At 39.4% G+C, this 27768-nt stretch overlaps 3 protein-coding genes across 4 annotated transcripts in view; all 3 read right to left on the bottom strand.

Moving 5' to 3' along the window:
- Nucleotides 1-2358: 2358 nt before the first annotated feature.
- Nucleotides 2359-6011, bottom strand: LOC128384254 (type-2 ice-structuring protein-like). Of its 2 annotated transcripts, XM_053343800.1 has the most exons (7): nt 5943-6011; nt 5750-5844; nt 4588-4638; nt 3708-3817; nt 3397-3531; nt 3207-3315; nt 2359-2675 (listed from the first exon to the last, which is right to left on the bottom strand). In XM_053343800.1, the coding sequence occupies exons 2-7, from the start codon at nt 5805-5807 to the stop codon at nt 2578-2580; spliced, it is 561 nt and encodes a 186-aa protein (XP_053199775.1). In that variant the 5' UTR covers nt 5808-5844; nt 5943-6011; the 3' UTR covers nt 2359-2577. The 2 variants fall into 2 exon arrangements, with proteins under 2 accessions (XP_053199775.1, XP_053199776.1); XM_053343801.1 differs by lacking the exon at nt 4588-4638.
- Nucleotides 6012-8667: 2656 nt separating this feature from the next.
- Nucleotides 8668-11369, bottom strand: LOC128384257 (type-2 ice-structuring protein-like). Its single transcript, XM_053343803.1, has 6 exons — nt 11309-11369; nt 11159-11191; nt 10711-10820; nt 10462-10596; nt 10273-10381; nt 8668-9055 (listed from the first exon to the last, which is right to left on the bottom strand). The coding sequence occupies exons 1-6, from the start codon at nt 11367-11369 to the stop codon at nt 8973-8975; spliced, it is 531 nt and encodes a 176-aa protein (XP_053199778.1). The 3' UTR covers nt 8668-8972.
- Nucleotides 11370-13859: 2490 nt separating this feature from the next.
- Nucleotides 13860-27768, bottom strand: part of LOC128383541 (uncharacterized) — a 28848-nt gene continuing 14939 nt past the window's right edge. Inside the window, exons 13-36 of the mRNA XM_053343149.1 lie at nt 27255-27467; nt 27114-27148; nt 26486-26638; nt 26103-26231; nt 25901-25939; nt 25678-25803; nt 25206-25341; nt 23984-24154; nt 23856-23890; nt 23509-23673; nt 23270-23404; nt 23151-23189; nt 22915-23055; nt 22566-22657; nt 22414-22437; nt 21543-22122; nt 21036-21092; nt 17151-20813; nt 16950-17058; nt 15854-15973; nt 15504-15749; nt 15245-15361; nt 14769-14890; nt 13860-14675 (exon numbers count right to left, since the gene is read on the bottom strand). Coding sequence (XP_053199124.1) covers nt 14625-14675; nt 14769-14890; nt 15245-15361; nt 15504-15749; nt 15854-15973; nt 16950-17058; nt 17151-20813; nt 21036-21092; nt 21543-22122; nt 22414-22437; nt 22566-22657; nt 22915-23055; nt 23151-23189; nt 23270-23404; nt 23509-23673; nt 23856-23890; nt 23984-24154; nt 25206-25341; nt 25678-25803; nt 25901-25939; nt 26103-26231; nt 26486-26638; nt 27114-27148; nt 27255-27467 — 6698 coding nt within the window. The 3' untranslated portion in view covers nt 13860-14624. The remainder of the gene's footprint in view (nt 14676-14768; nt 14891-15244; nt 15362-15503; nt 15750-15853; nt 15974-16949; nt 17059-17150; nt 20814-21035; nt 21093-21542; nt 22123-22413; nt 22438-22565; nt 22658-22914; nt 23056-23150; nt 23190-23269; nt 23405-23508; nt 23674-23855; nt 23891-23983; nt 24155-25205; nt 25342-25677; nt 25804-25900; nt 25940-26102; nt 26232-26485; nt 26639-27113; nt 27149-27254; nt 27468-27768) is intronic.

Raw genomic sequence — 27768 nt, 5'->3', positions numbered from 1 at the left:
GAAAACTCAAATACGGCATCTGAATCAAATTTGTTGATATTTGTGATTAGATTCCCCACTTCCAAAAACCCTCATTTCAACAAAAAGTTAGGCTGAAATATCTCAACAATTATTGGACAGGTTGTACCCCCAAGAAGTTCTGTTAAATATTGAATAGGATGGCTTGAAATTTGGTGTAGGTGTTCACAGTACCCACAGAATGAAGCCTAATGATATCTGTGATTCCCTAATGAGGATCGCAGCTGGGTTTCTGGGTCAGACAGGAGGAGAAACCAAATGCAGATAAACACCAACATGAAGAAGACAGGTGGGATTAAAGTTAATTTACTTAAAGAAAAGGACAGAAACAGGCTTACAGGTTGTCAAAGCAGGCAGGACGGGTTGAACACAAGCACACAATCAAGCAGCGTTGTTGAACTGGTAAGGAATGGCTCACAAAGACTGGTATAGTATGTAGTTCTGGGACTGATAGGGTAATGAGCAGCAGGTGCACAGTGGCAACAGGTGAGTGTGTGAACCTGGAAGGAAAGTTTTGGGACATCTGGTGGTCAGGTGGAGAATGGCAAAGACAAGAGAAAGTGACAGTGTGGGACAAAAGGACAAAGTGACCACAAACAGGACTGTGACATACTGTATGGTACCTCTAGTACCACCAGCAGGAATATATGAAATATCTTTGACTGATCTACTGCATCGATTATCAACAAATTGGGTTAAGAAATTCAAGGTTTTCAAGGTTCAATTGAAGTCTTTGGTGATTTATTTTTCATTCTGACTGAAATGTCCTTTACATGCAGTACTGTGCAAAAGTTGTTTAGATGTTTGATTCTTATCCATATTGCAAAGCCATCAAGGGTTCATCTCATCTCATCAACCCCAAATTTATTCTGCAGCATGACAACAACCCCAAAAATACAGTCAAAGTCATTAAGAGCTAACTTCACTGACAAGAACAAGGAGTCCTACAACAGATGGTTGATTTTTAAAGCATTCTCACTTTACGTTTACTGGCTAAAACTTTTGCATTACTGTATATTGGATGCATTGCTATAAAATTTGTTACAGACATTCATGTTCTTATGAAGCCGCCCAGGGGTCATGTAGTTGACAAAAAACGTTGACATAAACTGCAGGAATTGGGAGAGATTGGTAAAATGAGGTCCTCTGCCAATCTGTGCACCCAGCAACTGTAATTATGCCTTTATGTGATATTGTATGCATCTCCAGACAATGGATGAACGGTTGATTGAAGTTGAAACCAAACGATGCTTTGCTTTACAACAGCATCTTCCATCGTATCGGTTACTATTGATCCTGTAAGTGTTCCTCTCCGGAGAGGCATGGTGTAATCAAATTTCCTCTTAAATGACTTCAGGGCTGGAGCAGGATGCTTGAAGAAAAGCTACCTTGTCTCTACAGTACTTGTACTGCATAATTTGATTGAACAGTTCTGATGCTATGATACTCTTTAAACTCTAAATGAGGTATTGCCCATTTTGAAAAGGTTGTAAAAATGTAGAAATGAACAGTGTAATATTAATTAAATATGCAAATAGAGTTCTGGTTTGTTCATTCTTCAAAGTATGAGGCTCATTAAGATAATCAAGCGCTTGGAGAGACAGAACAAGAGTCTGTCTCTGCTGATAGCAAAGGTGGATACTATGGTTTTATTCTTCTCTCTTCCTCTGACAATGCTGGCCACAGCACCATCTTCTGGACAAATTACTGTACTGCTGCCTTATTTTTCTGTCTATCCTTCATTGTTGACACAACCTCTCCTCCTCAGTCAGTCTTCAGTGTTGTATTAAATTGAAAAAGTAAATCCTCAAATTCTGAAAGGTAAGCTCACTTCCACTCAATTAGTGACTTCACCTTCACTGTCCAGAATGAAGATATTAGTGACCCTTCTGTGGTATGTTCATGTCCGCCATGTCTGAAGGGTTTCCAACATTGCCAGCTGTATTACAACCAGGAGCCTGGTTAAATTAGCTTTGAAACAGCTCTGCAACCAGAGTTTCCAGCTGCAGTTCTGGCAACTCTCAGAAACTCTCCTGCTCAGAATTTGATCCCAGTCAGTGTAATATTAGAAAATGAGAGCAGATCATCATCTTGCAAGCATTTGGCCACTCCTTCACCAATTTGCTTTGTAATAAGTTTCTGCTTATGTCTCTTAGTACAATCATCCTTGTTCAAACATGCATTTCAAAATTAACTGCTCATTTCATTCTTTGGGTGGCCTGACTTTTTCCCCCACAATCTTAGACAATGAATAAAGGTTTTTCAGCTCAATAACATTGTCTAGTGTAGTTTAATGTTAATGTTTGTGCTTGTGTAACAGGATTCAAGACACAGACAAACTTGTTTGAAAGCTTAAGCCTTTTAACTGTGAGTAGAAGAAACAGCAGTTCACCCTCTGGAATAAGTGTATGCTAAAGCTTGCGCTTATGTTACTTCACTTTGTTCCTTGAGCAGTGTTACAGCAATAGAAAAGAAGTACAGTAATGATTACTACATGCAGGAGCCTACATATGATGAAGATACAAAGACAGTTAAGTATGCAAATACACAACCACACATCTACTCAATGCCTCTGGTTGTGATACTGCATTTTACCCTTTTGGCACAGACAAATGGCACTCTGTAACTGCAAGGCTGGTCGTCGAATTTCCTTTCAGCTGTAAAAAGACACAGGTTGGGGTTTTTTTTTGGGGGGATAAATTGTCTGCTTTCTCAGTCAACTAATAAACCAGAGCTGTTCAATTTTGCACAAAAACTGGAGATGTAATTGAAAAACAAACATAACAAAATAATACACAACAACACACATTGACAACAACAATAATAATTGGTACAAAAGTTAAAGTGACATGGCACAAGAAGAGCAGTCTTGTTGCTAGATGTAAAGTTACAAGTGGACACAAAAGCTATGCATGCTGGAGCCATGGAGTACTTTAGAAGTAATCCTTAGTAAACCTAAAAATTAACTGGAATCCAATGCAAAGTGGTTGTAGTCTTGCTTGTTCTTCAAGATTTATTTCATAAAAAGCTTTTGGACAAACCCTTATCAGTGAGAAAAGAAACAAAACTTACCAAATCTAATCAGTGTCATCATTTATTTTGATGTCTGTATTGGAAATTGTTTCCCAAACCCTGCTAAGACCTCCAAAAAAACCCAAAAACATTTATCAAGCTGAATTTAAATTTACCTCCAAAGTTCATCAGCAAACAGTGTGCATCTGCGCGATTATCAGGCTGTCCTCGAGACCAGTATGTATAGCTGAAAGGGGTACCGTCACTCCAGAACCAAGTGCCCTCCTAGAAGATACAACACATTACTATATAGTGGACAGGATGATTTATTTAATTACTTTCACATTTAGTAAATCAACAACATACCTGTTGTGCATCAGAGCCTCCAAGCCATGCCAGTGAATATGAATGAGTTACTTTCAGTATCACACCTTGTATCATATGATGCTCCTCAAGGCTGTGCACTGATGCAAGGTTTCCACCATGTGACTGACAATGTTTCTACATAGGCAAGAAGTACAGAGACAGTGGAGTTGTGTGGAGCCACACAAAGGAGATGTTATATATCAAGTAATTAAAAAACACACAAAGAAAATGTGCACCAGCAGAAAGTCTGTACCAGCAGAATGAACATAGTGTACAAACATTCTGTAATGAATCCAAATCATCCTGATTACCTCAGCATCAGCCCAAGTCAGGGATGTTGAAACAAAGAGGAAACAGCGACTGTTGGAATCAGTCCAGCCACCTGGACAAGATGCTGACCTCTCAATTTGGAGAGCCTCTTCTAAAAAATATATTTAGAGAAGAAAAAAAAGAAAAGAAAAATCTTAACATAGCATTTGTTCAGGCAGAGCTCTGACATCATGCCAGTGGCCTCGGCTTTTTTCAGTATTGTTTCACAGTCACTTACTCATCCACAGCTGCGTGACAGGTAGTATCCAATCACATTCACAGTTCACGCTAATGATTAAGACGTTAGTTGCTGCAGCTCCGTCCACCACCCTAACCTCTTCCTTGACTGGTATTTCATGTTGTTGATTTAAAGGAGTCATATTATGTTGTATGTGATTTTCTGATATTCATATATGTTTTTGATGCCAGACATCTCTGTTAAACATGGCCAAAGGTACAAAACTTGAGGTGAACGTATGTAAAAATGCTCCCTGAAAGTCAAAAGTTTCAGACAGAGGGGAATGGGTAAAGAGTCAGTATATGATATGATCCTCATCATTGCTCAGATCCTTTGAGAGCTCCCTCAAATATCAGAGCTTTTACAGCCAAATCTATTTAGTCCATAATGCAAATGTGTCTAGCTGAGTTTGAGGCCACTTGGGGTTGATATCTGGTTCATATCTAGCTGTTAAATATTGTGCTGATCGTCCTGCCTGTCTACATTTTTTGGGGGGTTTTCAGAGCTGAAAACAGTTGCCTGCTCTATCTCGAAACAGTGTTGATGAGAGCAATGAGAGCAATGAGAGCAATGAGAGTGAATCAAATGAGCGAAGTTGTAGCTATAAAAAAAATCAATGAAGTGAAACTTAAAAACCAACTCACCTTGTTGAGTTAATGGTTCTGCCATTTTAGCTCTCAAATCTATGGGTGAACCTGCAGATTTGAGACAGAACTTATTGACTTGGCTCATCTGCTGTTGTTACAACACACACAAAGTCTTTCTCACACAAGCATCAAAATTACAGTCATGACTATAATCAGCTTCATATTCTTTTAACCCTTAAACAGGCCTTACTAGTTATGTCATTTGCACGTAAACTAAGTAAGTAAGGAAGGAAGGAAGGAAGGAAAGGAGGGAGAAAGGAAGGAAGGAAAGGAGGAAGGAAGGAAGGAAAGGAAGGAAGGAAGGAAAGGAGGGAGGAAGGGAAGGAAGGGAGGAAGAAGGAAGGAAAGGAAGGAGGGAGGAAGGGAAGGAAGGGAGGAAGAAGGAAGGAAAGGAGGTGGGAAGGGAGGAGGAAGGAAGGAAGGAAGGGAGAGAGGGAGGGAGGAGGAAGGAAGGTAGGAAAGGAGGGAAGAAGGAAGGAGGAAGGAAGGAAGGAAGGAAGGGAGGGAGGGAGGAGGAAGGAAGGAAGGAAAGGAGGGAAGAAGGAAGGAAAGGAAGGAGGGAGGAAGAAGGAAGGAAAGGAAGGAGGGAGGAAGAAGGAAGGAAAGGAGGGAGGAAGGGAGGGAGGAAGGAAGGAAGGAAGGAAGGAAGAAAGGAAGGACAGATGAAGGAAGGACAGATCAAGGAAGGAAGGAAGGAAGGAAGGACAGAGGAAGGACAGAGGAAGGACCCGGGAGGATGACAGGAAGGTTAAGAGTCTGTATCTCCTGGTGCACGTTGTCTGTTTAAGGGTTAAGTGAAGAAAAGGACATGTTTCAAACTGATCCTGTTTTGGGACTTTGACCCACGATTGAAAAAGGCTCTCCAATATTCAGCCAGAACTTCTTTTTCAGGAAATATTGATTGTTTAAGATCACCTCCAGTAATGTTTTAAAATTAAAAAATTCTCTGGATTGTTTTTTCCACAAAAAAACACAGTTAAGTTCTAAAAATTACACAACAATTACTGGACCACAACTGCCTCCAAACTAGTTGTGAAGTTGCAAATCATGCTTTTATGTACACGTCTTAAACTCAGATATTGAGTGAACACATCCAAATTAAGCAATGATAAGGAAAAACACCTTTCCATTTCTGCTCTTACTCAACATTAATACTCACCAGCCATGGTAAGCGCCATCATGGCACAAACCAGCAGAGATACAGCCAGCATCTTCATGGTAGAGGTGCTACGGATGGTAAAGATGATGATTATCCTAAATGATGAGGACAGACATGTTAGTAATGCTTCTGAGGAGAACTACTGTGAGCACAGTAGCATTAGAGGACGCAGAGATGATGATAAGAGAATAACCTGCTGCAATATGATCTTTTCGTCTGTCTTCTCAGCCTGTAGCTCTGGTCAGCCTGTGTAGCGGTGCTGAACAAGAGAAATACCAGCTCTTATATACAAATCCTTTCAGTGCTTTAAATAAACACCACAACCCAACTCCACCCCTGTGTATGGATTATAAGATGTGGCTACAGATAAAGCCCTAAGAAAAATTGATCTCACAGAGAGAGAGAGAGAGAGAGAGAGAGAGAGAGAGAGAGAGAGAGAGAGAGAGAGAGAGAGAGAGAGAGAGAGAGAGAGAGAGAGAGAGAGAGAGAGAGAGAGAGAGAGAAATCTTTATTGTCATTGCACAATCATACCAAGTACAATAGTACAACGAAATTGGACCACTGTCCCCTCCGGTGCAAACAAGCAAGTTCAAACAATCACATATATAAATTAAATAAATACAAAAGTAGCAGTGCATAAAAAGTGCAATAGAGATGAGCCATGTCAAATATTTGCATTTAGTATTGTTATTGCCCTGTTAAAAAAACGGACTCTCAGTCTGTTTGTCCGTGATTTTAAAGCCCTGAATCTCCTGCCAGAGGGCAGCAGCTCAAACACTGGTCTGTATGAGTCATAAAATGTGGATTTTGGCTTCAAGTTTTTGGCAAACTCTGATCCGCCTTTGTGTCAGCAGTGGCCTCCTACCATAGTGTCAAGTACAGAGGTGCCAACATTTTTGGAATTTGATGATAACAAGACTGTGGCATATATTCACTTGATATGACTAACTCAGACTGCTGAAGCCTCAAAATGACCGTATGAACACTGGTGCCCCCATCACTTACATTCAGAACATAATTGAAGGATTTGATCGAGGGGATCGAGTTTGAAAAGGAGGAACGATTACAGCAAAGAAAACTTCTTTCATTGTTCATACTGTTGGTTTAAGACACTCTTGAACTGTCCTTGAAAGAATTTTTAACCTACCTATTCTATTATTGCAGGACACAGTATGCATATAACTGAGCAACAAGTTTGGGGGAAGACGGGGTACTTCCCCCAGATTACTAACCCATTCACACCAATCATGCCCCTTTGATATTTAAACCTCCATTAAACCACCTGTTCTGGTGTGTTCTGCTGTCTGGGACCACCTATACTGTGTTTGAACTCACCATGTAGTTGCATTTGTACACCATACTTGCATGTTTTTATTCTAGAGTATGAAATTGGCTTACAGCTAATTAATATTATAGGATATTTTGACCAATGATTTTAGGATCAGGACATCAGACAAAATAAACATAAAACAGGTTTATGACAGCAGCTGTGCTGTGAGATCAGCTCTATCGACTTTTAAAATGATGCAGTGATACAATTCCAGTGGGCTCGTTCACTTAATTGTTTTCTTTTTGTTTGTTTTTTATTGGGTAACCAAACAGATTAACAAACTGGCTGTTTGAGGAAAAGAATGGCTTATTTTATATCTTGTTGTTTTTAATCACTTCTGTTATTGTTTCCTTTTCTTTTTTAAAAGTAGAATATAAAAGGAAAAAAGAGATTGTGTAACATCGGAAAAGTGTGATATGTATGAAAATGTTGCTCAATAAACACAAACTTTCCAGATTTTCTGGAAGCTTAACCAACTTTTCTCGTAAGTTGGCTGACTGGTGCTGTTGGTACACAGATCAAGAACAAACACTCGTGTTTTTTTTGTGTGGTATTTACAGAAAACAAGTGCTGGGATGATTCGAGGTGTAACAGTCCACATCCGTTCGTCTGTGCCAAGAAAATCACTGACATTGAGATATGACGCAACTGTCAAAATCCCTGGATGGTGGATGTGTGTGTTTATACTCAGTCAGGATATCTTATTTGACATAATTTCTTTGCTATTGCTGTGACGCTACTCAAAGGAACGAAGCGAGATTTATACAAAAGAGACAAATCTTTCAACCTTATATCGGTGGGTTTTTAACCTCCACTGGGGTCAATCAATCAATCAATCAATCTTTATTTGTATAGCGCCAAATCACAACAAAGTTATCTCAAGGCTCTTTACACATAGAGCAGGTTCTAAACCGAACTCTTCAGGTTTTAACTTTAAAGAGACCCAACATTCCCACATGAGCAGCACTTGGCAACAGTGGCAAGAAAAAACTCCCTTTTAACAGGAAGAAACCTCAGAACCAGACTCAGAGTGGGAGAACATCTGCCTCGACCGGCTGGGGTTGAGAGGAGAGAAAGGAAGGATAGAGGGGAGAAGCACAATGAAAATCAACAATGAAGCTAGAAGGTCCGGGACTGGAATCTGTCATCCGGATGTCTACAGGCCCAGATTACCGCAATACATTTATGTTAATTAAGACAGGTGGTCAGTTGGAGTTAGTTGGAAAACGAGGTGCTGTTTGCTTATGGCTTAAGGGATTTTACTATGTGTGTGTAGGAATCAATAACCACACCATGATCTCCTTTAGGGATATAGAGATGGTAAAAACAACTCCTTAACAGGCTTGTTGCGACATCCCCAACTGGTTCAGCTGTTGATCTTTCGTCTCTCTCGTTGTCACATTTTATCAATGACACTTCAGTCAACACTGTAAATCAGCATGAACATCCTCATCTTGAAGTACATTTGTCAGTTGCTTGTGCTATATAAAGTTGGACTAATTTTGACTTGCAACCCCCCCCACACACACACACATTGAAAAAGAACGACACTGTAGATTTCACACAGACTCACACACCAGCTTGTTTCAATGCTTCAGCCTTTTACTATTAAATTAGACAAGAAAGACGAGTTCATTCAGTTTAAGGTGCTATAAGCATTCTTTTCAAAACACAATCAGTCTGCTCTTTAGGCGCAAGACCTTAGAGACAAATCAAACTTCTCTTTATGTCACTTGTCGCTTCGTTCCTTTGAGTAGCATTACAGCAATAGCAAAGAAATTATGTCAAATAAGATATACTGACTTGAGGTTATATGAGACTGATGAAACAAAGACAGATACGTTTGCACATATAAACACACACATCCACCATCCAGGGATTTTGACAGTTGCGTCATATCTCAATGTCAGTGATTTTCTTGGCACAGACGAACGGATGTGGACTGTTACACCTCGAATCATCCCAGCACTTGTTTTCTGTAAATACCACACAAAAAAACACGAGTGTTTGTTCTTGATCTGTATACCAACAGCACCAGTCATAAAATTGCTGAACATTAAAGCATGATGATAACTGTGGTCAACATTCAAAAGAGACAAATCTTTCAACCTTATATCGGTGGGTTATTAACCTCCACTGGGGTCAATCAATCAATCAATCAATCAATCAATCAATCAATCTTTATTTGTATAGCGCCAAATCACAACAGAGTTATCTCAAGGCACTTTACACATAGAGCAGGTTCTAAACTGAACTCTTCAGGTTTTAACTTTAAAGAGACCCAACATTCCCACATGAGCAACAGTGGCAAGAAAAAAAAACTCCCTTTTAACAGGAAGAAACCTCAGAACCAGACTCAGAGTGGGAGAACATCTGCCTCGACCGGTTGGGGTTGAGAGGAGAGAAAGGAAGGATAGAGGAGAGAGAGGAGAGAAAGGAAGGATAGGAGAGAGAAACACAATGAAAATCAACAATGAAGCTAGAAGGTCCAGGACTGGAGTCTGTCATCCGTGCGTCTACAGGCCCAGATTACCGCAATAAGCTTATGTTCATTAAGTTAGTTGGAAAACGAGGTGCTGTTTGCTTATGGCTTAAGGGATTTTATTATGTGTGTGTAGGACTCAATAACCACACCGTAGCTCCATTCGTGTTGCGTTAAGTAGTAACTTGTCACTCGCAGTGCATAACATAACAGAGTCCAACAGATTCAAAGATTGTGTACACAAGGCGAAATACTGTATTAGTTTTTGCTGACTGAGTATCAAATTACCACCACCGAAGTACACATTCTAGTTATCTTCACATTATTTAATCATATCATTATTATTATTATTATAAAGGAAGTTTTATTTTCCATGTTTGTTTTTCATGTTTTTATGTCTTATTACATGTGAGGCACTTGTTGCATGTAATTTGTTGTAAAGCACTTTGAGCTGTATTTCTTGTATGAAAGGTGCAATACAAATATTACAATACAATATATACAACACTATTATCCTTGGGACAAATTTTAAATCATTATAAGTTTATTTTTTCAGTTTTTTCTTTAACCCATTATCATTTATACCACTCATAAATGAAAAGTTATAATCCTCATGATTTTTATGAAATCAAACAGCTTTTTGATACAATCTACATGCTTTTAAGAAATACAACTTCTAGCTCTCACTGGAAATAATGTGCTTTAATTTACCTCCAGTGTTCATCAGCAAACAATGCTGCCCCCAAAGATTGTCAGGCTGTCCAGAGCACCAGTTCTGATAAGTGAAACGTGAGCCGTCGCTCCACAGCCAAACACCCTCCTACAACAGAACAGAATAAAATATAAGATTTAAAAAATAATAATAATTAAATGATGTGCTACAATGAATAAAATCCTTACCATTTGTGCATCAGAACCTCCAATCCAAGATGGCTTGAACTCATAACTGGCGCTCATTATCAGCTTCTGAATCTCATGGTAGTCTTGCATGTTATGTACGGATGCTAGGTTCGCATTCATGGACTGGCAGCTTTTCTACAGTAGAAATAATAAATAAATGAATAGAGAACACCAAATCACAATATGTCAATTAGCCAGTTATCTGAAGCATAATAAACTGGAAGTCTGAACTGAAATTGTCCTGATTACCTCAGCTTTCGCCCAATTCATGTCTCGTGGAACGTAATGGAAACAGTGACCGTTGTACTCAGTCCAACCAGCAGGACAAGATTCGGACCTTTTGACCAGGTGACTCTTAACTGAGAACAAATAGAATCTTAAGTCATTAAATTCAAAAAGACTCCCTGGCCTCTCTTTACAGCTGACTTTCAAAGAAATAGTTTGACATTTTGAAAGATATACTTATTACATTTCTTGCCATAGTAGCATGAGAGATACTTTACAAAGCCAAAAACATAAAAGCAAAGGAGAAAGCAATGCATTAAAATACACGTTAATTGCAGTAACAGTCTGATCTTTCATTTTTCATTATCAGAGTTATAATACTAGTTTCTCCCTTTAAATAAAAGTTTAAAAAAACGGGTAATTTAACACCAAATCTTGGTCTGGTAAGGACAAAGAAAGAATACACACTGACCTATTTGGTCCTTCACCTCTGCGTCTGGAACAGCTGGAAAGTTTGACATACAACTTACTGATCTCAATTTGTCATATAAAGACAAATACAATTCTTCTGTTCCTACTTAAAATATCATTATAATATAATATAATATAATATAATACTTACCAGCAGCTCTGGTGAGAGCCATCAAGGCGCAAACGAGTGCGGAAACAGCCAGAATCTTCATGTTGGAGATGATGGTGTCAACTCAGGACGAGCAGCTCTAATATACAGTTACTTATCTCAACATCTCCCACATAACAGGGAACATGCAAACACCCATGAAGAAATACTATTACAAGAGCATACTCAGGAAATTACAACACAATATTTAACCGGGGATGTAACCATAAGGATATTTAGTGTATTTTAAAAGTTTGGTCCCCTAAATCTGTAAACTCAGACTCTATTCTATTCAATTTCCTCTTTGTAACTCAACTTTTATGTCTGCTTTTACTTCCATCACATTTACTCTTAGTGGTTTTATTTTCTTCTTTTATCTTTTTTCCCTTTATTACCCCTCCTAACATTTGTGGTTTAGCCAATTAATTAATTATTTTTTTATATCTTATTCATCTTGTATTACCTTTTACTGTATTTGGGTATTTTTAAATGTATTTATTTTTTACATTTGATCCTACCTTTGGTGTTTCCTCATTGCAGATTCATGAGAGTTATGATAGCGTTTCCTCAGTTCCTGTTTTTACAATGTATGAAAACCTGTATCTTTAATTATAATCTGTTATAATAAAATAAAATGTTAAATTCAGACTGTGCAATTTAAATTTGAACGTTTTTTTCTTACAGTTTAGACTTGTAACCATTGTTGTATAGTATTTTTCTAGGTATTGTATGTATTACCATGTACTTGATGTTGTTTAAAATGATCTGCAATGTCATCTAATTTCCTTTATTAGTCCCACTGTGAGGAAAATTAGATTATTCTCTATATATGCAACATATTGTAAAACTGGTAAATTTGGGAGAGCTCTGTATACGCTAACAAGGCAAAGAAAGCCTTCACGGATTATTTAAGCATTACGTGAGATTTTCCTCGTCACTATTGGTAACACAGGAGAAATTATGTGACAGATAAATGATAACTGATGAAATAATTTCTCAACTTCTCTTTTGAATTCGTGGGAAAGATGTACCGTGAGAAAGTGTCGTGGGAAAGACGTATTGTGGCGATGACATATCAGGTATCATATCAACTATCTTTGTGCTTTATGGATTTTGGAGAAGTATTGTTTTCACGTAAATTCAATGTGTCTATTTTTGATGAATAAAAAAATTTACCTTTGTGCATTGCTTCACATAATACAGAAGTACGAAGATGTATAAACCAATGTAAAAGTATTATTAGCTAAATTTACTCGAAGTATTAAAAGTAAAATACCTTGTTTTGCAAACAAATCAGTCTATGATAGCCTATATTAAAACGTGTATTACAGTATATTACTAATATTAATGCATGGGTGTAACATTTACTGCTGTAGTAGAAGACCTCAAATCGACATTTAAATTAAACTATATAAAAAGTCTCTTTGGTAGAACTGCAAACAACTCACGATACAACACCAACCAGACACGGTTTCTTTCCAAGAGGACATAAATAAAAATATTAAATAACAGGTTAGTCAGGGAAGGACTGGGAATGAAAAATGACCCTGGACTTTCTCCCTTATAGGCCCACCAAACTATAAACCCCAGGCTTGTAGTCTATGTTAGGCTTTCAGCTCATAGCCCACCACGCAAATGACAGAAAAACAAACAGCACTCAGTTGGAAGACGGTAAGATTTTAACTCTTCAAACTTTCGGTTAAATGTGGAGCTTTATTTAGCCCCTTTCCCAACTCGCTAGCATGTCAAAAAGTGATACCAATGCTTTAGGTTTTCCATTTTCACTCAACACCATGGTCTTTTATCTACCAGACGGGTGGAAATCACGGTCGCGCGCGATTATTTTTTTTTAAAACGTTTATTTATATAATATACACCTTAATTTTGACAGTATAAAACGGCATATTTGTCATCATTTTAGGCTGCAAACCTAGGTGATATAGGCTGACTGTGTACCTTACTGTTTTGTGTCCCTGTGTACCTCTGCTGTCTGTCCCTTTTGCTGGGTGATTCAGTGCTTTGGACGACATTACTGCTCAGCTTTTTTACATTTCGATGCATCAGTCTTCTTGATTATCTTGACTTTCTTTTCTCTTAACTTTTCCCATCCACCTTTCTCCATACGTTTTCTGCTTGCCATGATTACAATGATTCACTGGCAAACAAATGATCCCATAAGCGCCCCCTGCTGTCTACTGTTAGTATAGCGCCTTATCTGACTTTTTGGTTGATGAATCGGTCCTGGACTTTTTCCAACATTTTTGTCTTTTGACTTCTTACAAAAAGCAGAGTAGTCAGGGTCACACTTCATATGTCTGAGTCTCTAAACGTCTCACAATGGTTTAATTTCAATAAATGTTCAAATGATCCATAAATGATGATTGAGAGGGATTACTTCTCCATGAGTCTATATTGTGTTGTTTTTTCTTCTGTATAGTATAGCTTGAACCAGCCTTCCACAATGAAATGACCCAGTAAAAATGATGCAGCTATAATTAGACTGTAATGTCGATGCAGTAATTATAGTAACTTATATTTTATTGTTGATTGCGCTATTACTGTATCATAGTATCATGTTCTATACATCAACATATTGGACCCTCGTTTACAGAAATGACACTCAAAAGAGAAAATGAAATGTGAATACTAAATAAAAAAAGTGACCTTTCTTTGTCTGCCACCTTTTATGTTTTTACATTGAACTACATGTTAAGTAACTCAAAATAATAATTACAGAGCAGTATAAGAGGCATTTTCTGCTTGATTTTGTAGTGTTAGAGATACCAGATTCTGATATCTATGATTTTTAGTGTATGACAAACACAATGGGAAACTATTTTCAAATTAAATTTAGCTTCCTTTCTGTGTGCAACAGACCACATTTCCCATCAGTAACACTACTTCCTCTTTTGACATCTTGACAAGAGGTTAAACAAACAGTTTTCCCAAGCTTTGTGCTGTCAGAACAGAAACTGATATCTCAATTTGACCTGGAGGAACAGCGCCCTCTTTCTGTTTTGTACCATAAAAGCACAGAAACAAATCTATTGCAAGCTTAGATTCTGCTCCTTAACGTGTCTAAACTTAAAAAGGGAGTAACATGTAGTGCCTTTAAAAAGTATTTTCACTGTTTTAAAAAAATAATTATGCAACATAACTGTGCAAAGAAAGGCACAAGAACCCTAGCGTTTGAATCCCGGTGGGGCGATTCATAAAATATACATATATCAACAACATTTACATGAAAGAAAGGCTCAAAACAGTAATGATATATAAATCAGTCCATAGAGGTTCATGAAGCTGCAAACATTTCACTTGTTCAGCTTTTCGAAGTTCTTGATGGTTTCACTTGAAGCTTCTGATAATGTTTCTGGAAAAAGAAAGTGGGAAAAACACAGTATTATATTAAAGTGTGTATTTGTTGCATTTAGTTCTGTATGTGCGTTTAGTATTGTGTGCGTACCTGCAGGTTGTCGTAGTGTTTCTGGCTGCTGCAGTGGACGTCCCTCGCTGTCGTCTCATTCAGGTAGAAAACAGAGCAGAGGTTACAGTAATACCCTGATTTAGGGACCACAAACTCCTGACCTGAAGAGAGAAACGGGGGGAAAAAAACTATAACTGTAGAGGCAGATATGTGTGCATCATAGTAAAATGTGAGAACAATGAGAGAGACGAAAGGTCAACAGCTGAACCAGTTGGGGATGTCGTAACAAGCCTGTTAAGGAGTTGTTTTTACCATATCTATATCCCCAAAGGAGATCAGGAAGCCAACACTCAGGAGAAAAGTTGTTTAAGCTCCCAGGAAATCTAATCTTGGCTGAACACGTCGGGTCAGGTTGACCTGGCACAAGCACACTTAACAAATGACGTCCAAACGCAAAACAGTATAAAGAGTTTGGGAAAATGCAGGTCGGGGCTGTTTTTCACTGTTTGTCTTACCAAGGGGGTTGTTTGGTGTGAATGGTGGCAGTTTGAAGTCAGCTGGGACACAAGGAGACTGAGAACGAGATCGCTTCGCTTCAGGTCCGACGAGATCGCTCTTCCGTTTACTCACAACTAGAGAAGAGGAGGAAAGTAATGTAAGAAATTTAAAAAAAATTACTATTTTAATTTTGGTGATAACTTTCAGAAAGAAGCATTTTCATTGCTCAAAATTAAAAATGAAATGTTCTTCCTCCATTCTCCTCCTCCTCCTCACCTCCTTCCAGGTTCTGGTCCTGAGGAGGCTCCAGTTTCAGCTCAGGCCCAGCAGACACAGCTTTGATCTCTTCTTCCACATCGGTCTTCTGAATCTCCACCTGGCTGTCAGTCGAAGGCGGTTTGTCTGATGTCGAGGAGGCGTCAAGTGAAGCAGGAGGTGAAGCATCAGTGCCAGTCGGTTCCTTTCCTTCTTCTTTTTCTTCCTCTTTTTCGCTCACTTTTTTACCTCTAGTAGATTTTCTCACTGTGGCAAAACAAAGGAAACAGCTGAGAAACAGAAGTAGTAAAGTAATGCAGTAAATTACATTTAATGTTCATTAAAGACAAAGATGTGTGTATGTGTGTTACCAGGAGCCTGTCTGGTTCTCTTCTTGGCTCTGCTTCCTGTCCTTGTTGTTACTGCTTCCTTTTCCTCCTCCTCTTCAATCTCTCCCACCTCGTCCACTGTTACAAAGTTCACATTTTCCTCTAAAAACAGAATTCAGAAAATAACATGCTTGACAAATGTTGACGGGATTCATTTCTACAGACTTATGTCGACGCTGACTTTTCATCTCAAAGTCGACTCTGTGCGTTTTGCAATGACACTGTTTACTGAAATTGACTCACCAGTATTTTATTGACACTACGATTCGAGGTGTAAATAATATCAAGGTAACCTTTTAAATCATGAGATAAATATTTTAAGCTAAAAAGTTCAAGATGATAAACATACTGTATGTAATTACAAAGTGGGAGAGGCCACTGTTTCTTGAAGTGTAGAAACAAGACTCTTGTTTCTGAAAGATTGTGTTTTGTCCATCATTTTGGTGGACGGTTAAAAATGTGATAATGCTTCTTTGGGGCGGCTGTGGCTCAAGAGGTCTGGCAGGTCATCCACTAATCCAAAGACTGGTGGTTCGATTCCTGGCTCCTCCAGTCAATGTGTCTTTGGGCAAAATACGTAATCCCACATTGCTCCTGATGGCTGTGCCAATGGTGTATGAATGTGTGAGTGAGTGGGTGAATGTGACACATAAAGTAACAGCACTTTGAGTGGTCGAAAGACTAGAAAAGCACTATACAAGTACAGTTCATTTACTATTTATGAACGGAATGAGAGGAACAAATTGACACACAACTGACATAAAATGCAAATTTATTCAAGCGGCAAGTTGTCTTTTCAGCTTTCTCGACATCATGACTTTTAGATTTCAGCCACACTTAGTAGTGGACAAAATTTTAACCTCTTGATTGGATTTTTTTTTTTTTGCTGAAATACATTTTGGAAGTTGTCGTTGACTCTGTACCTATGACCCCTATCAAAGAACCCAGTATGTACTGATGATTTAACTTGGCGAGTTTCACGTCAATCCAAGCCGTTGACTATAAGAAAAATGAATAAGACTTTTACTTCTTCTTCTTATACTACTTCAAAGCACCTCTATAAACAAAGAATACACACCTGTGTCTTCATCGTGCTTGCGTTTCGCAGATCTTGAGGTTTCCACAGCTTTCTCTTCATTCGCCTTCTTGTCCTCCTCATCGCCGGCTTCATCTAAAGTCACCAAAGTCTGTCAGGACAGATAGGACATATTTAGTGTCAATGTTTTGGTTTTCTTGTGTTTCTAAGTTTGTGGGTGACAGGAAAGGTTTTAAACCTCACCTCTGGGTTTAAGGAGTCCACTGATTCATCCTCCAGGTTGGCTGGATGGGACTCTGCTGTCTTTTGCTCTGCCTTTCCCTCCTCCTCTTCCTCTACAATCTCATCCAGAGTGACCAACGCCTGCAGCTCCGCCTCTGTGATCTCTCCATCGCCCTCTTGGCTCTCCGGTACTCTTTCCTCTAAGGCCTCATCTGCTCCCACCTCATCCAGAGTTACCAGCTCTTTGGTGTCTACCTCTACTGTCTCCTCCTTTTCCTTCCCCCTCTCCTTCGTCCTCCTTGTGCCTCCTCGTGCTTCTCTGCTGCTGCTCCGGCTCCTACGCTCCCTCTCCTCCGTTTCCCTGGTCTTCCTTTCTTCGTGCTGTTTAGCGAGATGCTTCTCTTTTGCAGCCGCTTGCCTTCTCCTCACTTCTTCCTCTTCAGCCGAGTCATCGGGATAATCCTCCTCTTCTTCACTTACTTCATCGAGCTGCTTCTCTTTTGCTTGCCTTTTCCTCACGTCTTCCTCCTCGGCTGTGTCATCGGGGTAATCCTCCTCTTCCTCGCTTACTTCGTCCAGGTTCAGTAAAGCACTGGCGGCAGCTGTTGCATGAAATTTCTTGGGTGATTTCTGATGAGTCACCTTTTCCCCATTCCTTTGGGTCTTTGTTGGAGATTTGTTTTTTTTAGGTGTACTTTCCTGCTTCAACTTCTCTTCTGCAGCAGATGGATCATCATTTACCTTCCCTAAATCATCAACTATCTGATATGGAGTCGCTTCCTTGACAACCACTAGTTCGGACTCCTCTGCTGCAGCAGTAGAATGTGTTGATATGTCATCTTTTGCAGTTTTTCCTTCCCCGTTTGGGCAAGTTTTATCGTCTGCCTCACTTTTTTCCATGCTCCCTTTATCGGGCTCCTCTATAGTCGACAGCTCCTCTTGAACTTGATCATCTTCCAAAGAATCTACTATCTGATACATAGGTTCGTCCTCCTCGTCCTCATTTCTTGGTGATTTTCTGCAGTTTTTTTCAATTGTCTCCTTTCTTGCATTCTCAGACTGGTCTGTGAGGAGCTGATCATCAGTCACCTCGTCCTCTACAGAATCCAAAATCTCGTATGTGGCCTCTTCTTCTGATGCTTTTTCAGATGAATCTTTATCAGCCTTCTTTGATAATGCCTTTTTAACCTCTTTCTTTGGTCTTCCCCTTTTTCCTTTTCTTCCTGTAGCGGGTGGATCATCCTTAACAACCTCGTCCTCTACAGAGTCTACAATTTCATAGGTAGTCTCCTCCTCACTTACCTCTTTCATGACAGTGTCACTTTTCTTTGTTGTTGTATTCTCTTTTAGAGGCATTCTCTCTTCTTTCATTGGTGTTTGTTCCTGTGAATCTCTGGCAGGAGTGTGCCTCCTTCTTGTTGGTGTGTCCTCTTTGAAAGTATTTGTCTTAGTTGTTCTTTCCCTTTTTCCTCTGGTAGATCTTGTTGTGATTATCGGTTCATCTTTGGCAGTGTCATCCTCCACAGAATCTAAAATCTCATATGTCACCTCCTCATCTCTGTCTGGTTTTCCAGACACTTCTGTGAGATTCTGTGTCAGTTTATCCTCTTTCTTTCCTCTTGCACTCCTTCTTCTACCAGAAGGAGGAGCACTGGAGACATCTTGAATTGGTTCATCTTCAACTGAATCTACAATCTCATACACTATCTCCTCAGGGGTTTCTCTGAGGTTTTTGTCATTTTTAGAAGCTCCTGTAGTGGTGTCCTTCCTTGTTCTCGTTTCATACTTTCTAACCGGCTTATCATGTTTCTTTGGTGACTTCTCCCTCTCTTCTTTTTTGGATGATCTGGTTGTGAGGCCACTCCTTGTTGGTTTCTCATCCTTTTGAGGAGTTGTTTTCACTTTTGTGGTTCTTCTGTCCTCGTAGTCAATCTCTGACTCTGTCTCAGTAGTCGTTGGTTGATCTTCCACAGAATCAATCACCTTATATGCATCTTCCTCTTCTTCTATGTCTTCTTTAGATATCTGGTCACTACACATTTCAGGCATATCGGCCATGAGTGGGCTAAGTTTTTGTCTGTCATCGTCTGTTGCCATTTGATCATCAATTGAATCCAATATCTCAAAGGTTTCATGTTCAGTAACATCACTGTCATGGTCTTTGAAAGTGTCTTTGTTGTCATGGTCTTTATTTATGATTTGGCCATCAGGACTTTCATCCTCTTTGGAAACTTTGGAGAATTCTGCTGAAAGCATTTTGCTTTTGACCTCTTCCTCTTTTCTCTTCAGTCCATCTCCGCTGCCTTTTAGAGGTTGTTTGTTCTCTGTATCCAAAACTTGGATATTTCCTTCGTTATTTGCCTCATTTTTAATTGCAGATGTAACATCTGATTTGTCGACTACTGGAGTCACATCTTCCTCAGATGGCGGTTTTACTGTGGAATCGTCATCTTCAACCAGGTGACTGTCCTCTTGACCTGTAGCTGCTTGGTCTTCAGTAACACTGTCTAGCACTTGGAAAGAATCGTCCATTTCCAATTCACTATACTCCTCTGGGTAGGCTTTCACTTCATCGTTGACACTGTCTAAGACCTGATAGCTTTCCTCTTGCAAAGTCTGGCCTTCCTCAGGTCCAGTTAGCTGGGTTTTACAGCTTCCATCTTGGTCCCCATCATCCATTTGTTCATCTGCTTGGTCATCAAGTGAATCGAGGATTTCATACTGTTCATCTTCCTCCTCCTCCTCCTCCTCCTCCTCCTCTTCTGTATGTTTTTCAACATAACCTTCCTTCTCTCCCTCTTTAATTGTCTTCAGGTCTTTCAGTGTGTCATCATTAAAATCAATCTCCAGACATTGAGGATCCTTCCCGATGAAAGGTGAGCCTTTCTGGGCTTGGCTTGTCAAGTCTAACGCTGGTCCTTGTGGAGGTGGATGCATCTCTGATGAGGTTTCTATTTTTATCTCTGACTCAACAGTTTTTGCAGGAGTTCCCTCTGCTGACACTTTGTGGTCAGATTTTGCCACTGCTCTCTCTGCAGCTTTGGCTTCTCCTCTAAGTGGTTCCAGACAATTCTCTTCTGATAACTCGACAGTCACTGCTGCTGTTATCTTTTCCCTTTCATGTGCAGCCGAAGACGTCCGTGTCCTGGTGCTCGGGGAAGTAGTGCTTGATGCTGCTGGCGATTTTGCCTTTCCCTGTTGTGTTTTCTGAACAGGGGAGGAGAGGGTTTCAGCAGACAGTGAAGAAGAAGAAGAAGAAGAGGCCTTACTGACATTACCAGAGGACGAGGGTTTAGCAGGGGATGTGGTGGGCTCAGATGAGCCTTTTGACTTTTTTGGCGACGCAAAGGAAGAGCTTGAGGACGGGCTGCTTTTTGAGGCGTCTCTAGTTGACCTGGATGAGTAGTATGAAGAGGATGAGGAATAGGCTGAGTCTTTTGAGGACCTTGCTGAAGTCCGTTTGGCAGTAGATGACATATCAGAGCGTTGTCTTTCACTTTTTGCTCTAGAGGACTGTTTGGATGTGGAAGCGGATTTGGCTGAGATTTGTGGGTTGGGGCATGTGTCTCTCACGTCATCACCAACTTCATCAACAGTGACAAAGTCATCCATGTTCATCCATGATAGCTCATCAAACTGGTTAGCATCTGAAGAAATGGTATCATCTGTAAATTCATCTTGACCCTGAATGGTAGACAAAACAAAATTAGCCTCTGAAACAATGAGTCAGCTCATTAAACAAGATACAACTGACAATCAAATGCTTTTAACAAGGACTGATTGTCAGAAATGTCGGTGGAAAATTCTGAGAAACATATCAGAGTTGAGGATCTCATTCCCTGTTTAGATGAAAGGTTAACATAAGGAACAAAGACAGAATAATATGTTAATAAAGAACATGTTTACCTTTTCTTCAGATGTGTCCTCATCCTTTGAGCTTGTGTCGCTTCTGCTTGGACTCTGCTTGGAAAACAAATACACACACATATCTATATTACAAAAAAAGTTTTTTCTGGATTAAGTAAGTGGGAAGATACGTGCACTATTATAATCATCAGCCTTTCAAAATGTTAAATTCAATCAAAACAGCCTCACAGCTAATGCCTTTGAGTGGAATATTATTGGTGGCGCAGCTGCTTTATGACCCATGATCCCAGTATTACTTAAAAATGCAGTAGTTTGACTATAATCAGCTCTGGATTAATAGACAGTTTGTGCTCTAGGGATTTTTCTGGAAGCAGACGCCATAAGACATATGATAAGAAATAGGATATATAAGGATTTGGACACAAAACGTTTCTGAAAATGATTATTTTGAGGAATGAGCCATTTAAAGACTCTACAACATGGCACTGTACCCATACACAATTGACCAAATGTAAATGTTGAAAGAGATTTAAAGCAAGGCCTCACCTCCTTCTCCTTGATCTGCCATCTGCTCTCCAGTGTGAGTCTGTGCAGCCGAACTGCTGCTGTCAGAACCTTGAAAGTTTCTGCGTCAATATGAGGAAGTTCTGCAACGTTTTCTGAAGGCATGACCTCTTTGGTTGAGGAGCCAGGGCTGAAATCAGCGGTGTCCGGCTTTCCACTGTCAATTGCAGAGGTAGGGTTCACATCATCGGTAGACACTGTCGTCATTGGTGACCCCTCCTCCTCCTTGTTTATTTCTATTTTCTCTACTTCTTCATTTGACTTAGGACCAACAGAGGAGTCCACTGCAATCTCAGTTTCTGGTTCCTTATCCTCCTCCTTCATTGCAATGTCACTTACAGTGGTAGTGCTTGGTTCCTCTGAGACCAATGAGGAAATGGTGGATCCAGCAGAGTCTACTAGTTTAGCAGACGCAGGGCTACTCATAGTCAGAGAAAGTTGAGACCCATCATTCATAAGTGTAGAAGTAGGTTGGGTTTGATATTTCACAATGGGTGGGTCCACATTGAGGTTTATTGTGGTCTCACTGGAATCTTGAAGACGCTGTTTCAGGCTCTTCACACTAAGATGAAAAACAGAAATGGGCACCAATAAAAGTTTTGTGACTCATTCCAAATATTATATGTATACACCTCTCTTTTCCCCTCCTGTAAAACTTTACAATATTTTCGATAACTTGTAACTTGAACCTGAGGGAAATGCATATACATTTATCCAATTAAATGTAAATTTAAGACCCCGCAGCTAACCAACCATATATAGTTGCAGTTGACTGTTAGTGTGTGAGTCAAAGCAGTCACCAAAAATCCTTCTCTTAACATGACAAGAATCAATTACAAAATCATATACTTACGATTCAAAATGCTGAATTTTACTCCTGGGCAGAGAGGAAAAAAAGCTGGTCAGTTTAGATGTGAAGATGAGGGATTACAAAATAAAAAAATAAAAAAATACATAAACACATAGAGAGTATTGTGCAGGAAACCCCCCAATTTTTAAACATACCAAATTGGATTACTCGGGCAGGTCTGTGAGAACCTGACTTGTTTCTCCAACACCTGCGTTAGACCACGGGAGTGCACCATCTCAATGCATATCTGAGAGAAAACAAAAGTTATGAGCAATGACCAAAAACACAGAGGAGGAAGACATGAGAAAAGAGATGAGACAAAAGCTACAAACAGAAAGGGAACAGCACCAAAAATTATATATGACAAAACCTCATGAGCACTAGGTGAAACTTTAGATTTGTGAGTTCAGCCTGACAAACGAACAACATTAAAAACAATTTCACCAATGTCACCAAACACTTCTCTCTTAAATGTGAAAAGTGGAGATGTTTGTGGTCTTGTACCCTGTTGCCCAGCGGCAGGAAGCTGACAATAGGAGCACACGATGCCACCACTTCCATAACTGCTAAAATGACGTCATGAGTCGTCCGAGAGGTCTCCACACACAGCAACCGCTCCGCCAGAGACTCTGGGTCTGGACCGCACTAAGAAACAAGAAACAGTTGTTGTTAAGGACCAGGAATCCAAAGACCCATACTCAGACCTGACACTACATTCAAGAAACACATTTATGACTTACAATGTTGTTCAGTTTCATCATGGTGTGGTACATGTCCTCCTGAGAAAAGAGGCATAGATTGTCATAGATGCTGAAAAAACACAACCCAGCCTTTTAAGGTGTTTTCCTGATGTCCATACCTCTGTGGATGCAGGATACATGTCTTCCTGGAGGAAGTGAGCGAAGACTCTGTAGCCACCGACAGAAACCGGATTTTGTATCTGGTCTCGGACAAAATCATTGCACGCCTTCATATGCTCGAAATACACAAAGGCCTGGAAGCGAGCAAAAGAAGCACAAAATATTAAGCCATAGTTCATTTCAAATAACACAGTTACATTTGGTTAACACTGTCACAGTCTGCAGCAGTTGTTCTTACCCTCCTCTGTAGCGGGAGGACTATGATGTTGTAGTACATGGTGTGAAGGTTCCGCTTTGTAAAATATGGCCAGACCAGCTTGGCGACGTCCTCGTGTCTGTAGTAGTCTTCTGGCAATCCAGTCAACATGATTGTTGGGAATATGTAACCCAGACTGTTGGCCTTCTACAGGACACAAGGTTCAAAAGGAAAAAGTTGTCATTGGACAGATGCATGCAGTCAACCCTGCTGTGAACACATTTCTACAATATATTATTTTGGATTTACAACATTTCAAATGTGAATATAAAAACCCCAAAATAAAATCAAGAACATTTTGTGTGGACCATTAGGAGAAATTATCTTACCTCAAAGTCTTCCATTACTTTGACTGTATGGTAATCTGGGAGATAAATAATAAACATATGTTCAAATTTGATGGTTTCAAACTGTCAAATCTTACTTCGACCTTAAAGTCTACATGACGATTTCTTACCGGGGATGGTGAACCAAGGAGACGTGGTAGGGAACAGAAAGGGACTCGTTTTCAAAGTGACCCAAAATGGTGAAACGCTACCCTGGGGAACCCCATGCATTGTTGTTGGGATAGTTGCCCTGGCAACAATTTTGTTGCTGTCCGGCAGAGCTTTCTCAGGAAGCCTTGGCCCTGCAGGAAAAAAAGCAAGTGATGGTCAGTGTGTCTTATATCTATATCTTTATCATTCAAATCATATTTTATATAATCTTGTTCTACCATTTACAATTACTTTTATCATTATACCGCTGTGATAACTGTACTTTCTCCACACACAAAATATATAATAGCTCCCAAAACCTACATAACATTGATTATCATATCTAATATGCTGTTATTCCTGTACACTGAAGCACATTTGATGTCCTATTATCTCTTGTCTAAATCATTCTTATCATCAATTTTTATTGTATTTTCGTTCATATATTTCTTAGATTTTATGGGATTATGTCGTGTTCAAATCTCAGGGAGGCGATACTCTTAATGTTTAAAGATAAAAAGGGATTTATTGACAAACAAAGGACTTAGACAAAACAAAGAGCTGACAATACGAGGTTACACAGCTGCAGAAGCCTTGAATGTGCATTTACAATTCCTTTTATTCAACTGTAGTTCGGGTGTTGACAGATTCTGCAATTTTATTGGTTAGTTCTTGTTGCTAGGGCTATTTTAGAAGTTCAACCAATCAGCTGTGGCCTGATTGTAAGTTTCCACAGTTTTTCTAAGTAACAGTCCTGGCGCAACTTCCTGCAGGGGCGCTTGCAGCTGTGCTTAAATTTCTGTTGCGCAGTCACTCTGCACCCACCGCTCCGTCTTTGTTCTGATCAAGGTGGCTTTTTGCCCTTTTGCACTTTCGATTGTTAGACACTTACACTTTTGACCGTCTGCCAATACGTCTTTTTGGCCTAAGTGTGAACTTTGATATCTGCATCAATGTGTCAATACCATCACTGACAATGATTTAACTAAGTCAGGTCCATGTTCAGCATCAGTTTAATACAATACTCAATAAAAGGTTTACAAAACATCACAATTATACTGATAGGTCAATTATTTTTTGTTTCGTAAGGTTATTAATTTTCTTGTTGCATCAATTAGTTTAGATTTTAGGGGAGGTCTGTCTTATAAACCTACAGCTTCATGACTTCTCCAGTCACATCTGTTTTATTTCTATTGAACTTACGGACTGATGTGCAGACACTTGATGCACTGTGTGGCGCTTTCAGCCTGTAGATTTCATAGCCAGGAGGTTCTTTCAGGAGGCTGTACCAAATTCCTAACCGATCTGCATCCCGATTTGACTCAAATTCTACATACACCTGGAAAACAAACACACAAACATACACACATTTGCTGAAAATGTCTAGTTTTTTTCCCATATGTGCACTGTGTTTTAAGCTCATACGAAATTCTCAATTTAACTAAATCACCAAAATACATTATTAGTCAAGGGGTACCCTGTTTTTTTTTTTAAACTATAAATTACATAAAGATATTCTAGTAAGACCCAATTTGAAAATATATTTGTTTAGATGTCCACTTTAAACAATAAAAACAGGAAAAACATGGCTAAACAAGATAATGACAAGCCTCAACAGAATTGCTCTTATAAAGTCACTAACACATATGGACTGTGCGCGTGTGTAATGTTGTACCTTGTTGAGAAGAAGCAGGTAATTTTTGACAGAATCAATTTTTTTCAAAGCTTCTCTGAGGTTCCGGGCCTCAGATGAAGAAATGTTGAGGATGAAGATAGTCCTCTCTCCGTTATCAGCCGAAGGCTGCAGAAAAATAAGGGAAAGGAAAACCCAAAGTTACATTTAACAAGATGTCCTTTAAAGAATGATGTGTAATTAAATGTGTATGCGTGTTACTTACAGAATTCATCAGCTTCATAACTGATTTATAAAGCCCAAGCTGAAACAGAAACAATAGATAATCCAACTTCAAATTCAAAAATACTTTTCCCCCTCTCCATGCATATTTATCTTTTCTTGCTTGTGTATCTGCTTATGTATTCTTATTTATCCAACAATAAATAAACTCTTAACTAAATAGAAATGTGTAGGTTTGTGGTTACCCTTGTCCCTGGGATGCAATTGGCCAAGACATTCACACTAATTGAAGCTTCCTTGAAAATTAAAGACCGCCGTTTGGTGGCTATAATCACATCCAGTGCATTTTTTGGTGATGGCATCGTGACAAAAGCCTGAAAGGAAACCCGGAAAGACATTTAGTCATGCTATTCATACTAATAACCACTGGATGGCAGTAGTAGGTTACTCTTACTGTGCTATCTGTCAAACATTTACAGTTTCAGTACTAATTATTTTGCCAGTATAATTTCCTGTATTAGCATCAAAAAATGTCTTTAAATGTTTCATAACTAAGGACTTTACAGCAGAAGCAGAAACGTGGGATTCATAAACATAACTGGTGCCGATTTTAAACCCCGGTGCCTACCATGCATGCCTGAGGAAAAACATGGATGGTGGATTCATCATAACGAAATCCAAAAGGCAGGAGCGCCTGGGTGAGGTCCGCCTCAGTGTAGCAGCCATCGTGATATTTAGGCAGGTCGGTTATGAGCAACTGCTTCTTTGAACATTTGAAAAACTGGACAAGAAAGGACAAATAACGAGGCAGAGTTAACATATCAATATCAATTAGCCCCAAATATTGCAATACAATGACCTGCAGCATCTTCAAGTTGGTTTTGTTTCACCAACAGTCCCAAACCTAAATATATCTGGTTTACCATCACATAAGACAAAGAAACACATCCTCACAAACCAGATACTAGAACTAGGGAATATCTTTGCTTGAAATGTGCAAAATTGTTAATCGATTATCAAAAAACTGGCAATTATCTTTGTTGAGTTGATTGAACAATTGAGTGACCGACTAATTGATGCAGTGGTCTTGAACAAATATATGTATAATTTGTTTAATTTATTCCAGGTTTCCATATCCAGAAAGTGACCAATCCAAGTGTTTCAGAGAGCAGCTTTTAAAGCCAAGATTATTTACACCTTTAGTAAAAATTAAGGACTACATTTCAGTTCATGCAAAGTGATTTTAAGAGACCTACACGTGGTGAGAAGCAGGTTTTTCTACTGAGGCAATCTGCAAAAGAAAAAAAAAGAAAAGTAGATGTTACGATCACATGCAGATATTTTCAATGTACTGTAAATGAAATCGATGCAACACTCTGTTTCTTTAACATATTTACTTATTCTGTTTTTAAGCAGGTGTTTTTCAGCCATATCCCCAACAGTCAGTTGTGTGGCTGCAGCTGCATAAGGCGTGGACGACGTTGCTTGCTGCTCTTTCGCTGCTGCAGCTGTTGATGCAGTTGTCACAGATGTGGCCGCCTCAGTCGAGGTACTGCAGGCAACTTTGTCTGAAGCGGAATTCATTTCTGTCTTCACTGCAGTAACAGAATCTTCAAAAGGATAAAATAAAAAAAGCTTATTAAAAAAGCTTAAAAGCTTAATTCTATGGGAGCAGCCTGAGGGTGAAGTGACCTAACAAAAGAATGGCCCTACTGTTCCCCTGTGTTTAATAGTATCAGCAGTTCTGGCCTCGACTCCCTCGTAGTTGTAGATTAACTTGCTATTGTGATTTTAGTGTCAATCTCAGCTGCCCTTAAATAGAGAACAGCTGCTAAGTCTCTGGTTAGTTTTTGTTCAGCTACTCCACGCCCATTATAGGATTTCTTAACAAAAATACTGCAGCCTTCCCCC

The sequence above is a fragment of the Scomber japonicus genome, chromosome 22, assembly GCF_027409825.1.
Source record: "Scomber japonicus isolate fScoJap1 chromosome 22, fScoJap1.pri, whole genome shotgun sequence".
Taxonomy (NCBI): Eukaryota; Metazoa; Chordata; class Actinopteri; order Scombriformes; family Scombridae; genus Scomber; species Scomber japonicus.
The sequence above is the reverse complement of the archived record's forward strand: the minus strand, read 5'-3'. Positions and strand labels throughout refer to the sequence as shown.

Excerpts from the sequence above, each read along its gene's own strand:
- LOC128384254 (XM_053343800.1), bottom strand. The coding sequence starts at position 5,807 with ATGAAGATGCTGGCTGTATCTCTGCTGGTTTGTGCCATGATGGCGCTT. Across the intron at positions 4,639-5,749 it reads GATGGCGCTTACCATGGCTG|GTTCACCCATAGATTTGAGA; the intron begins GTGAGTATTAAT and ends TCAAATCTGCAG. Across the intron at positions 2,676-3,206 it reads TTTGCTGATGAACTTTGGAG|CTGAAAGGAAATTCGACGAC; the intron begins GTAAATTTAAAT and ends GTCTTTTTACAG.
- LOC128384257 (XM_053343803.1), bottom strand. The coding sequence starts at position 11,369 with ATGAAGATTCTGGCTGTTTCCGCACTCGTTTGCGCCTTGATGGCTCTC. Across the intron at positions 10,821-11,158 it reads AGAGGTGAAGGACCAAATAG|TTAAGAGTCACCTGGTCAAA; the intron begins GTCAGTGTGTAT and ends ATTTGTTCTCAG. Across the intron at positions 10,597-10,710 it reads TGAATTGGGCGAAAGCTGAG|AAAAGCTGCCAGTCCATGAA; the intron begins GTAATCAGGACA and ends TTTCTACTGTAG.